This window comes from Podarcis muralis, chromosome 10 (genome assembly GCF_964188315.1).
Source record: "Podarcis muralis chromosome 10, rPodMur119.hap1.1, whole genome shotgun sequence".
Taxonomy (NCBI): domain Eukaryota; kingdom Metazoa; phylum Chordata; class Lepidosauria; order Squamata; family Lacertidae; genus Podarcis; species Podarcis muralis.
Genome location: NC_135664.1, coordinates 36,830,212 through 36,844,493, shown reverse-complemented (window position 1 = coordinate 36,844,493; position 14,282 = coordinate 36,830,212). Strand labels below are relative to the sequence as shown.

At 41.5% G+C, this 14,282-nt stretch overlaps 1 protein-coding gene across 3 annotated transcripts in view; it reads right to left on the bottom strand.

Annotated features, from left to right (window-relative positions):
- The window catches only part of ACSS3 (acyl-CoA synthetase short chain family member 3), a 55,549-nt gene that overhangs the window by 17,453 nt on the left and 23,814 nt on the right, over nt 1-14,282 (bottom strand). For all 3 annotated transcript variants that reach the window (XM_077934773.1, XM_077934774.1, XM_077934775.1), the window contains 3 exons: nt 13,874-14,025; nt 11,574-11,677; nt 2,084-2,179 (listed from right to left, as the gene is read on the bottom strand). In XM_077934773.1, the coding sequence (XP_077790899.1) occupies nt 2,084-2,179; nt 11,574-11,677; nt 13,874-14,025 (352 nt within the window). The remainder of the gene's footprint in view (nt 1-2,083; nt 2,180-11,573; nt 11,678-13,873; nt 14,026-14,282) is intronic.

The following is a 14,282-nucleotide window of genomic DNA, read 5'->3' as shown; positions in this document are numbered from 1 at the left end:
ATACGTACCTGGTAGTAAGTCCCAGTGAACTTAATGGGACTTATGTCTGAGTAAATATGAATAGGAGTACACTATCAATTACATGTGAAGAACAGGTTAATCCCTAGATAATTTTGGTCAAACCATAATTCTAGTTATGAAAAATTTGCAGCTTTCCTAATCTTACGGTTGCACATGTTCTGTTCAGTTGTTTTCCTGGCTAGAGGCAGCTACTGCCTTTCATGCTTTATACGGATTCAAAGCATACATTTCCTACAGCAATCTTTTTTTTTTAATGCTGAACATTAAAGATAATGTGCTTAGCATTCCTTTCAAATATCAGCCTCTGCAGAAGGCTGCCTTCCTGGTATAAGTGGAAAGCAGGTAACTTTAAATTAAAAACAGCTAGACACTTGCGGAGCTCAATGGGCATTTGCTTTCACTAAAAAAAAAAAGTTTCTGGGGATCACTGACTAGACTAGCTAGCAACATCTTTACACACTATAAAACACACAAGTGCTATTTAATGTACAGAGATCAAAAACCAATATCTGAAATGGGGACATCTGTTCACTGCTCATATTCTCAAGCAGGGCATTACAGAGTACATGGCAGTTTTGATGAGGACAATTGCCCTCTGATGTCATGGCCTCCTGTGTATGTTTCTGCTGGCACTCCTGAAGCATGTACAAAGAACAATATCCAATTTCACACAAGGCAGCTTCCATTTCTCCTCCCCTTGTACTCTCTGCTCTGGAAGGTCCCCCTAGCCAAGGAGGAAGGCTGCAGGAAGGTGTGGGAATGGTCTATCACCCAGAGTTCCCACAATCACAAAGTAGCCAGTACAACATCAGAAACAGCTCTGGACACATATTTCTGTTGTTGTTGTTGTTGTTGTTGTTGTTGTTGTTGTTGTTGTTGTTGTTATTATTATTATTATTATTATTATTATTATACCACGCCTTCCCTGGTGGAACTCAAGGCAGCTCAACTAAAAACGTAGAAAAAGATATTAAAATACAATTAAGCATTGATAAAAATAGAATTAAAGCTACCAGTATATACATATATAAAATCAGTTTAAAATCACCAATAATTACACAATAGAAACAGCACCGCGGCAGCCCTTTAATTAAAAGCAGTCAATTATATGCAGAGGCTGCTCTAGCTTTGCCATAAATAACAAAATCTACGCTCATCAAGAAGCATTTCCACATACAAAGGTGTCTGTGAACTTTTGGGCTAGGCTGATAAAACAGTCGCTTTTCCAGTTTCACAAGCAGACCCAACTTGCCCAGGAGGTGGGGTCATGTACAAGGTAAGATTTGTGTTTGCAGAAGTGGCCTCAGGCTTCTGGATTCATCTCCTCCCTCAATTCAGCCCATAAGTGACTTCCTTGGGCTTCTGTGCCTATAGAACTACTGACCCACACGTGGCGGCCCATATAGACTGGTTCATTCAAGGTGACTTCCAAGCAGAAAATGGAAGCAACACCCATCCATGCTACAGTCTGTTATGCCTGCTAGCAATGATGAATATAGGTTATTGCTGCATTAGGGAATTATTGAGGCGTGGTGTAATTCCAAAACTGGACAGCAGCAGGTTGAGAACAGGGGGGGAAATGTTTTGATGAGGACTTGTCTGAAGTGTCTTCTGACAAATGGAGATGTTGCTACACAAAAAAAATTTAAAGTGGCCAAGAAGCCAGATCAATAATGGGTTTGGTCCTCAGCTGTTAAATACAGCAGCATTTCAGCTTTAAATATCGTCTTGGTGTTGCACCTTGTGAGGAATCATGTGCTTCTTAGAGCTGGTAAGCCAATACTGTATCATAATGTTATTGGTTGTTGTTGTTGTTGTTGTTGTTGTTGTTGTTGTTGTTGTTGTTGTTGTTGTTTTGTTATTCCACCTATCTGACTGGGTTGCCCCAGTCACTCTGGGTGGCTTCCAACAAATGAAAACACAGTAAAATATCAAACATTAAAAACTTCCCTATACAGGGCAGCCTTCAGATGTCTTCTACAAGTCAGATGGTTGATTATTTCCTTGACATTTGATGGGAGGGCATTCTACAGGAATAATAATAATACTGTAATAACTTTACCATTGTATCCAGGCACCAGTTTTCCTGTCTGTCCTGAGGGAGGAGTTAGCGAGTTTCCTAAGCCAACACAAGAAGCTGTTATTGGAGATCCTGTTTCTGTAAAACAAGAAGCAGAACATATCATAAGATCGGTAGTTAATGACTTAATATTAATTGATCAATCAAGCATTTTTAAGACCCACATTATAAGAAAATGTCCTTCTATGCAAAGTAATGATAGTTGTCATTATTAGAAACAAAATGAGTTCAAACGGAATATATCACTAATCTCCATTTTAGCATTGAGCAGATACCAAAATCTATCTGATCAACAATGTGTGGTTGTGTACAAATTGAGTTGCTTTTGTCCATTGAGCTTAGATGCATAGAAAACAGCATGCGTGATATATTACTGTAAGCAGCCCTTAGATGGCAAGTCAACTTTAAGGATTCTCATAAAACTGGAGCTATTGCCCTAAAGGATCTCAAGGAGACTCATCTGGCCAGTCCTGTGAAATTACATCTCAAGCAGACATCAGTTCAGGAAGGCACATGAATCATGCTACCAATTTCACTTGGCTTCAAAAAGACAACTAAAGAGCAAGCAGTGGATCACTGACATGCCCGTCTGCTTTGGTGGTAGTGCCAGAATTATTAATAGCTTAAGTGACTCCTGTTAAGCTCAGTTTCTCAGGGCTCCTGCAACAAGGAGTTCTTGGTGGTGCAGGGCAGGGGAGAAAATATTATGCAAGGATTTAAATTAAACCTCTAAAGCTACTAGGGAATTGAAATTGCTACCTGGAGCAAAGTTTGATTAACAGGTTTTATGAAGTGCAAACTGAACACTGATAAGTATCTGTGACATTCTCATGACTAGTTACAGGTAGGTAGCCGTGTTGGTCTGCTGTAGTCGAAACAAAATAAAAAAAATTCCTTCCAGTAGCACCTTAGAGACCAACTAAGTTTGTTATTGGTATGAGCTTTCGTGTGCATGCACAATTATTATTTTTCGTGTGCATGCATGGAATTTTTTAATTTTGTTTCGACTCTCATGACTAGTTTCCAAAGGGTGTCAAATTGTTAATAAGTTGGGGTTTTGGAAATTGGTTACTTTGCCATTTGTATATCGATCGAAATGCTTATTTGTTTGAGGTTTTTGTCCTTTCCCAGATGTATATTCACTGCAGCTACTAGTCAGAATTGGCTGGCAACAATGCAGCGAAATTTAGGGGAGAGGTCTTTACCTCCTCTTGGAAGGTAGTAAGTTCCTCCATTATCGCATAGCATCATTTGGAAAATTAAAGAAGTTCAGAATTTTCGCCCAACTGTACCCATTTACTTGCAAACTTCCAGTTATTAGGCCATACCCACTGCCCATTCTTGAAGATGCCTCTGTGTTCATGCCTCAACACACCACAGGAAGAAGTAAAGAACCTTGAATATGAACCAAGGACAAATTGGAAATTCAAAAAACCAAATCCTTCCTTTAGGCAATCTACACCAGAGGCCAGTTCAGAAGGCAGCTGTGCTGCATGAAAAGCTGCCCAAGGGGTCAGAATCACAAACAAGAGAGATAAGAGCAGCAGAAGCTGCTAATGCCACAGCTTGAAGAGTCTTAAGTGGGAAAGGGCAGAAGACGTAAGCCAGGGACAAGGCCTTAAAAAGGCACTTGAAAATGATCAAAGGATGAATGAATGGCAAGGAGAAATGGAAAGGAGGGAGAGAGAGAAGGCAGTAGTAAGAAGAGATGAAAAGGAAGTGAAACCCAAAGAGGAGGGGAATGGAACATAGACAAGAATAAAGAAACAGGAAGGTGGGAGGAAGGCAAAAGAAGGTGGCATGGAGCTTCAATGAGAGAGCTAAGGAACAAGAAGAATGATGAAAACAGAAAACTGCAGCATACACTAAAGTTCCGTGATACAACCCATAAGGTTTCAAGAAATTGGTAGGAGCCAAGGGAAAGATCACACTTGTCTCAATGTGATCTGAGCAACAGAAGTTTCCAGCAGGACTCCTTTAAGCCTTTAGGCCAGGCATCCCCAGACTCTGCCCTCCAGCTGTTTTTGGACTACAATTCCCATCATCCCTGACCACTGGTCCTGTTAGCTAGGGATGATGGGAGTTGTAGTCCCAAAACAGCTTGAGTTTGGGGATGCCTGATTTAGGCAAACATATGGCAGTCAAGCATACTTTTGTAATACATATATAAAAAGGTTACATTGAGTGACTAAATTTACCAATTCACATAGCTGAACCTTCTGGTTTATAAAGCAACTCCTAAAATTGCTGTAGTTCTACCCATCACAACTAACATGATGTTGATGGTTAGTCTCTGCCAGCCTTTGCTTTGGAGACAGTGGCAGCTCTTTTGCTTTAATCTCCTTGTTCCAGGTTAGGAACCCAACATTAATATAGTTTACATGTACATTAAGACAGTACATGTAAATAGGTCTCAGCAATCATCAGTTTCACTCCAATTTCAGGGAAGTAAAAAATAGCAGCTTTTGACCTAATGGACATAGTTACTGCCTCAAGCTCCTCTAGTCTTAAAGCGACTTGTTTAATTACTTAGGGTGCATTTAGTCATTTATATATAGATTCCTTATCCAAAAGTTACAAATCCATTGGCATAAATCTGTAGGTGCATCTCTTTCACGACCATGCTGTATGTTTATAACAACATGGAAGTAATGAGAACTTTGTAATGAGAAATCATTGCCATAATCAAAAGCACAGTCCATCCTGCCTACTCAGAGCAGGATTAAAACACACACTAAATTAATTTCAAGATTTGTCATTAAAAAAACCAACCCTCAAGCTGTTAGCAGGCCCCCAGTGAATGTCAATAAAGCACCACTGTAATTTTAGTTAAGATGTTTGATAAATATCAACTTTGTCATTGAAGAAAAAAGCAGGTTTGGCTAACAGATGATGCAAGGATCATGTGTGGCCTGAAAAAGGCACCATTGTTCCATTCCGAGGGATTAGAATGGATGAAATCGTCCTTAATGAACTTATTAACAGCATGATGCTCAAAAACAGCAGCGGTCTAAATCAAATTATGCTACAACTTCACTGGTGGCATAGGAAAAGGTAAATTTCTCATTGCTCTCTCCCCCACCCCACCCCCATTTTAAGAACAGAATAGGCCTGCTGGATTGGACCAAATGCCCATATAGTCCACTACCCTGTTCAGATAATGGCCTGTCAGTTGCCTATGGGATGTCTGCAGCACAACATAAGCATAAGCACAACATAAGCATATTTTCCTATAGTGGAGGGACAATACAGTCATAATGGCTAGTGGCCAATGTAGTTGTTTTGACTGGGTGTTTTGTTTTGTTTTGGGACGCGGGTGGCGCTGTGGGTAAAAGCCTCAGCGCCTAGGGCTTGCCGATCGAAAGGTCGGCGGTTCGAATCCCCGCGGCGGGGTGCGCTCCCGTTGTTCGGTCCCAGCGCCTGCCAACCTAGCAGTTCGAAAGAACTCCCGGGTGCAAGCAGATAAATAGGGACCGCTTACTAGCGGGAAGGTAAACAGCGTTTCCGTGTGCGGCTCTGGCTCGCCAGATGCAGCTTGTCACGCTGGCCACGTGACCCGGAAGTGTCTCCGGCCTCTTGAGTGAAATGGGCGCACAACCCTAGAGTCTGTCAAGACTGGCCCGTACGGGCAGGGGTACCTTTACATTTTACCTTTGTTTTGTTTAGGAGAAAGGAGATAAGCATGTCTAGGTTCTCCTCTGTGAAATGAGTATTTTGTAGTTCCCACAGCAATTCCGACAGCCCCCTGCTCTAGCCTACTTGGTTTCTTGCTCTCCAAATCTACCTTGATAAAAGCCTGCCAAGTAAAGAACTATTAGTAACTTTGTTATCACGATTGAAAAAGCACTTTGTGGATTCCAGTTAATTCTGTTACACATATAAGCTGTCAGAAATCAGGAGAGCTAACAGCAAGAAAATCACTACAACAACTGCAAAGCAATGATTCTGTCAGCAAAGGCAATAAATTATTATTGAAAGTCATATTTTTAAAGGCTATATACACAGGAAATCTCGCAGTAGTCCTCACGAACCAATAATCAAAATTATATTAATAAAGGTTAAATGTACCAAGAGAGACTAAATTAGTGTGCTGTCTATCCATTCACTAAAACAACATACTTCTCCAATGTCGTTTTGTTTCATTTCCTTTCAAAAACAAATTCCATTCTCTAGATAGTAAGGATATCCAAACATAGCTACTCTATAACTGAATATTCTTCAGCAATCTGTACAAAATGTTCTATTTTTAGTATTCATCATACCTGAGGGTACCAGTGCTATGGCTCTCTGATCCACTTCTATGGCACCCGTGAAAAATCAATAGGAGGCTAACTCATGCAAGAAATAATTCTACTCTCAGGGTACTGCACGGCAGATATGATTTTTATAGTAAGTACCATAAATTTAAGTGCTAATTTTAGTGGGCTCATAAGCTCCTGAAACTAGTTTTCCACGGATCAGTTAAAACAGGAGAGCATTTCAGCGGCAGACCTTTTTGTTTCTGTACGGTTTCTTGTGGATTTAGTCATTTTACGGGGGAATATACTTCCAACCTCGCATGAAGACTTGCTGTACCAGTACAGAAATGCTTTGGGATGGGGTTGGTGACCACTGCAACACTGATGTATGCACAGATGTTATTATTAGATATTGGAGGCACAGTGTGGGCGGGGTGGGCTGTCACCCCGGGCACAGTTTTTAGGGGGGCACATTCCTCACGACACCCTGCCAACCCACAGGGTGGCACATGCCCTGTTGCCTCCTTCTCATGCCGCCCTCAAGCGTGATTACAGCATATGCACAATTTTGTTGAACGCTCATGGAATAAAATGTTTTATACTGTTACCCACCATACAGATTGAGAAAAATGACCTAAATGAAGGAAGCAAAACTATAGTTCTGATCCAGCTACTTTGCTTAAATCGCTATGGTTAGTTGAAATAAGCAGGATTTAACTTGGGCTGGTTTTTCTGGCCCCCGTTTCTGTCGCTCACTTTATGGAGCCTTAGAAAAGGCCTGCAGAACAAACTGACAAATCAAAAGACCACGACAAGAGCAGGCTAGTCACCATGCAGAAACATTCGTCCTTCTGAAGGATAACTCCCTACTGTACAAGTAAGGTTTTTCAAACAGAGATGATCATCTGTGTTGGGGAAAATGCAGTTTTATGCTGTAATATATGAAAGGCTGATTCTTCTGTCACATGTAGCATACATTACTGGCAGTTTATATGCACACCTACTGCGCAAACCGTCTATCTGCTGTGGAGAAAACACTGCACACCATATATTCAGATCATCACCAGTACAAAGACCCATGTGTATCTCCTCATACGGATAACATTATTTACAAAGAGGTCCTGATTGTGCATCATTTTCCAGCAGAGGGGCCATGTGCATGCTCCTTAGAGCCAAAAGGCCAGGTGTTTGCCTGGGAGTCAGGGAGTCTAGCGGAAGCAGGCTGGATGCAGTTGAAGCCCATGAAGCAAAAGCGAGAGGATGTTCCAGGAGCATGAAAGGTCTGAAGGCAGCATCCTTCTGCCTCACTGTGTAAAGCAATAGAACATCTGTCAACTGAACGACTGGATCTGTTCCCTATTGATTGGTCCTTTGTGGTATCCTTCCACATCAGCCAATCTGTGGAATCTGCTAATTAAGTTGAGCAAACCTTATAGGAAAAATGGGGAGTGGGGGGAGGCAACAGGGCATTTTTTCTCCATTCCCATCCCTACTTTCCGCCTTAAAATATGGAAGCCCTCCACAGATGATCAAGATGTATATCCATTTGCTTTTTAATTGAAAAAGTCTCAAACTGTAATTTTGTACATTTATATCCTGTTCTTCTTTCTGGGTCAACCAGGCTCCCTTCTTTCATAGCATGCATGACTCCAGCACTGCCCCACAGAAGATGTAAGGAAGAGGCAAGCAGTCAGACAACTACTATGTTGTAGGCAAGGAAAGGCAGAAAAACTACAGCATTTTCCTCCGACTAAGGGAGAAAGAATCACCTCGGAAATCTCTCCCATTATTTACTTCCAGTATGTATCATGCATTGCATAATAAAGACACGATCTTTTTTTTCATGCACATGATTACAATATGTGTTTCCCAGTTTTAATTCAATCAAAGTATCTTATTAGCTTCCTCTGTTGCAAATGTTTATAATGCTGCACAGTGGACATTAGATGCAAATTGATGTTACAAAAAGTAATTGCATATCTCATTTACAATTTAATCGTGTCCAGAAAACATTGTTTCTACTTTAGTCAGACTAATACCATAAAGATGAAAAAGACTGATTGGGCTGCTAACTATTTTAGTTGGGTAAAAATTATCTACAGCAGGGATTAGTGTTTTATAAACTGCTTCTTGCTCTCTCTGCAACAAAGGCTCCGCTGTGGCTGCCTTAAATCTTGCAAAGGATTATTCTTTCTATAAAAGAGATTCATGGAGCTTAACTCTCAGTTCCCTATTCTCAAATCATCAGTAAAACCATCTACTTTACCCTAATGAGGACTCCAGTCTCTGAACTAGAAAAAAAAGTGTTGCCAGGCAACACGAATGACATCAGCAGCCTGTAACATTTTCAGAGGAAATATATAAAACCAGAGGCTGTCACAGCTTCTCTCGCTTATGGAAATAAGATTTTAAAAGTGACCCCTCCAACCCAATTCTTCTAGTGGATCTTAAAATAACTTTTGAGATCAAAATCATGTCTGAATGTGATTTAGCTATTCCTTTCCCTACAATCAGAGTAATGACATAATGGCTAGGAAGAGGGGCAGAGGCAAGAGGAAGCGATTGAGCTTAAACAGTTGAGAGGAACTGAAGAGATTCCTGATACATGCTTAACTTACATGCAGCATCAGCGACAAGTGAGGTGGAATGGATACAATCCAATCTCACAATTATAATGAATAAGACTGGCAGAGTACGGAGGGGAGATCTTCAGAGGGATGGGGAAGACAGGCTAACACTGAAACTCTACAACTGGCTTAGGTGGCACTAGGGATGAAGGAGAAATTTAATACAGTTTGTACTTAAAGGTAAACCTCCTGATTTCACATTTTCCAAAAATAATTCCCAAACTGAAGCTTCACCGTCCATAAAAGCACAACCATCCACTTTTCTGAATTTTGTACAGCAGTTCTTCACTCAGGTAACGTTTACAAAAATGCATATACTAAGGTAAAGTGTTCGTGAATGCATATATTATTGAAAGCAACATACAAAAATGTGTATAGTTTCTGTGTTAGGCCTCATTCCTCTTTCCTTCTTACTTTTAAGCTGCTAAATTAGATCATTGTTTTATATAAACCTATATGGATTTTTGTTATTGTTGTTTGTATTTATTTACTGATGATACTGCTTCATATATATTTGTTTCGCTTAATTGTTCACCTGATCTGTTGTGAACCACCTAGGGCACAACTTTGTGGGAAAGTGGCAGACAGATGAACAGATGGTGATGCTAGCTGCCCTTGCTACAGAGTCTATGCAATACAGAAGAAATAAAAGCACATGTCTGGTAGGAACACAGGTAGCTTTGTCATATGAAGTCATCCCTCTGGTCCATCACTGGTAGAAGCTCCCCAGTATTTTAGACTAGGGGTTTTTTGCAGGGCAAAATATGTCTGGAGATATTATTATAGCCAATCGTTCAGACAAGAGATAGTAGGGAATTGCAGCCAATATATATTATGCTAGCTGAACTGAAGGCAAAATGATCACAGACACTACTACTAAATCATTTTCTAACCATTTTTTCCTTTACAATTGTGGCTCCGCTTTCATCAAAAGTAATCCGGGGGGGGGGGCAATTCTTCTTTTCACTGAGTTTATGGCTCTAACGTTACACTGCTCCTGTGTGCAGACCACTTGGAGAAATGGGTTCTTTTTATTTATGGCGCTGTGGGTAAAAGCCTCAGCGCCTAGGGCTTGCCGATCGAAAGGTCGGCGGTTCGAATCCCCGCGGTGAGGTGCGCTCCCGTTGCTCGGTCCCAGCGCCTGCCAACCTAGCAGTTCGAAAGCACCTCCGGGTGCAAGTAGATAAATAGGGACCGCTTACCAGTGGGAAGGTAAACGGCGTTTCCGTGTGCTGCGCTGGCTCGCCAGATGCAGCTTTGTCACGCTGGCCACGTGACCCGGAAGTGTCTGCGGACAGCGCTGGCCCCCGGCCTCTTAAGTGAGATGGGCGCACAACCCCAGAGTCTGTCAAGACTGGCCCATACGGGCAGGGGTACCTTTACCTTTACCTCCAGCCAATATATCATCACCAGAAGGAGAGGAGGGATCGGGACTAGGAGGCAAAACTGAAAGTTGGAATTGTTTAGCGAGATCCTGGGAAGGCTCTTCTGCCTCAGTAAAAGAAAAGAGATCAAACTGCTGAATTTTCAGGACAGGAGGAAAACGAACTGGGCCCAGCTGCTGCAGGCTGATTGGCACTGAGAAATCCAGAAAGGCGCATCAGCTGAAAAGCAACTCCTGCTGAGCAAAAGGCTGAAGCTGTTTTCTGTTGTGGTGACCCACTTTCAGAATTCTCTCCCCAAGGAAGCATTCCTGGCACCTACTTTTATGTCTTCTTGTCACTGAGTGAATATATTTTTATTTCCCCAACCTTTAATCATCTGAAGGGGCATTATCAGGAATGCTGACAGTTTTTCCTGTGCGTTCTTTTCCTTTGTATATTGAAGGATGAGAGACAGAGGGATATACAGAGCCCAGTCAGTGTAGCAGTAACAAGACTTTGAACCAACAGCAGGTGGGAGAGAATTTAAAGCACCAGGAAGCAATGGGAATGTGAGGTCTATCTACTGGGGTAATATATTTGTTAAACATTTTAGGATAATTAATCCGGATCCAGATTTCACCTGCAGGCAGACCAGTTTGGCAAGTGAATGGGAATACCCACCTTTCTATCACCTGGTTTCACCATGAAGTCAGGGTGAAGTATCTTCATTTCCTTGTGTGGTTTTTATTTCAAATCAGGTGGGGAAAGAAAGTGGGATTTGCAGCATCAGCTAATTGGTGGCTGCTTCAAATCATGCTTTCTTTGCCTGCAGGGGCAACAGAAGCAGTACAGAAAGCCCTGCAAGCTAAGTTCTAATCAGTTGGTCGGTGCTTCCAGCAAGCCCCATTTGGGGCTGCATTCACTTTATTAATAAGTAGAATGATGCATGTCTTTTTTTTCCCCAGTAAAAGAATAGTCAGATAATTCCCAGTTCCAAAATAAACCAAATAGCTCAGTTTTGTGAGAACAGAAACTAGAAAAAGAGTAAGAGGGGCCCCAAATGAAATTAGGAAGAGAATAAGTTAAACCACAGCCATGGGAGTCCATGGCCAAATGAGGAATGAATCCCAACTATTCTCAGCTGCAATGAGAAATTCACAGAAGAGCAAAAAGCTCCACATATCAATTGGCTTGAAAACAAAAACTTTATTCGGAAAGGTGGCTATAAATGCACAGAACTCACCAGTTTGCCACCAGTGATCCAAAACCGGAACCTTGAAGATTTTCTTGCACCATTCTAACGTATCCACATCACAGCGTTCACCAGCTACAAAGAGTGTTCGGAACCTGTTTCAAATAAAGATTATTTTCAGCATGTCTCCGCAATATAAAAAAGATAAGCACGCTAAGGCAAGTGTTGTGTGCGTGCTTTGAAGAATAAGCTATGGACTTTCCCTGTTGATGAAGCTGATTTAACAGACGTCTGAAGGGAGCTCTGAGGTGACTAGAATGCACTGCAGTTAGCAGAAATAGCTGCAACACTTCTTAGCTGAGAAAAATCCATCGTAAAGTGGGTTCTCTTCCAGGGGCACGACTGAGACAGGGCATTTTTTTCTGCTTGAAGTGAAACAGCAACTTAGCAACTGCCTCCCCCAAGAGCACAGAACCAAGACTGGCCAAGTTAATTTGGTGAAGGAAGCAGAAAATCCCCCAAACTCCTCTCTGTGAGAGTAAAAACACAGCAAATAAAAATTTGCTACCCTTTCAGGACACTCAATATCTGCTGCCTGAGTTGACTGCCCTACTCTTCCTAATGTCAGCCCTACCCAGGAAATCATTGCAGTACCAAATTCATTGTAAAAGGAAGATCTCCCCAGTGCAGGCTCTGAGAGGGGTAGAGAAAGAAGCATACAATAGGGAGGTTTCCACAAACTCTTCATGGTAGAATCCTGGGAGCTAAGCAGTAAATAAATAGGACCATTGACAGATATATGAGAAATTACAATGGCATGCGTCTTACAATTGGCAAAAGTCACTTGCAAATTATAAGGAGGGAGACACATAGGAAACCTGTCCATAAAATGGCAGAATAAAACAGAGAATATGTTATGTCAGCAACTGAACAGCTACAGATGAATTATGCAGAGGAGCTCCCATAAATATTTATTTTTTGTTTGTAGAACAATGCATACTAGGTTTAATGTGATAAAAGGCATGTTCAAACCTATGCAAGCCGATCTCTTCTCTCCTTGCTACAGCATTTTGGCCTCTTCAGCACTTTATTTATAAGACAGGGCCACCTCATTGGTACTTTGGAAGCTACACAAAATCCTACCTTCACTCTGGTAAACAGAGATGCTGAGGAATCATTACTATTTAAGCAGCAAACAGTACAGTCCTAAATAACATAGCTAGAATTCCCAGTATATCTTCTTCAGATTGTAGTATCTGTAATAACTAAACTCCACAACAAACATTCATAACTAAAAACAGCCGGCCTGTGATGCCTTAAACCAGGTGGGGAAACTATGGCCCTCCAGATGTTACTGGACTAAAGATCCCATGATCCCTGACTGTTGACCATGCTGGCTGGGGCTGAGGGGAGCTGGAGTCCAGCATCTGGAGGGCTAGCAACTCCCCACCCTTGCCTTAAAGTGTAACAAAATTTCTGGTATGAGGGCTAGTAGTTTGGGGTAAGTGTAATATTGGTGAGTATCTAAATAATGTGTTAACAAGGATTTATTTAGCCGAGGTTTTGTGTATGTACTTTCAATGCACTCCTTTTGTGTATTTACTTTATTCTTTGAAATTACAGCTAAATCGTTTTTTCCCCTCAGACTTTAATTGTCTGCTGACTGCAGGGTTTCTCATCTGAACATTTTTGTAAAAAACAGATGGTGAGTCATCACATGCAGCCCTATCCAGAGTGTGTTTATATGGGGGAGGGGAGATAAAAGGGATTTCATTGTAAAATAATGGGATATTTTCGTTTTTAAGAACAAGCCTGAGATATATTCCATTCTGAACCCACCTCTGGGGCTGCCAAACTACCAATTTTGATCATTTGTCACTGCAAAAGCTCAAAAGGTCCAAACAGATTAGGCTCGGATGGCTGGTTACATCTTTCTCTTTCTTATAACAAATATTTTATGGTATTATTGCATTGGAAAGTCTTTATCTCCAAACTAGAATTTGAAGCCGACTTCATGTCATGATTTCCAGTTCTGCTTTGTCAGCAAACCATGGTCTGTGCAAATCATAGTTCGACCTATTAATATGTCACAGTACATGATGGGTTGCTCAAACTAGTAATGGAGAAAAGGAGGAATCTGGTGCATTCTGAGGGAGAAAGGAGGGGGAATGAAAGCTTGAAACACTGCAATGATGGTTTGACCATTTGTATGTAGCTATGGCCATAGTATATATGCACACACAAAACCTATTTGTTATAGCATCTTTACAGCTGGCTGAACTCAAGATATACACTTGGGGCTTATTTCCGATAGTGAGTAAAAACAAGCTTCCGGCTTAATCTAAACTCACCTTGTCAGGCTGTGCTGTTTCCCCAAGTTAGCCTCAGGGTCCTGTTGACGGATTGCTCTAATTGCAGTTGGTGCAGTAAACAAGGCTACGACTCCATGCTCTGCGAGCACACGGAAAAAAGCTCCAGCGTCTGGCGTTCCCACAGGCTTCCCCTACAAAGAGATTTGGGAGGTGTTTTTAAAGTTGTCATTGGGTAAAAGTGTTCCATGAGTCTTCTGCGATTTGAGTCCTGAACGTAACAGTAGTTATCAACTTGTCAGCAGTGTATTCAAGCAACTGGTAAATTGCCTTTATACAACTAGAAGGAAAGCATCCATTTCCTGCTCCATTAAGGGCTCAGTTCCATCTTATGGTGCGCTCAGAAATGCACTATGTGTCTGAGATTTCAATTTCTTGGCTGTGTTAGCAC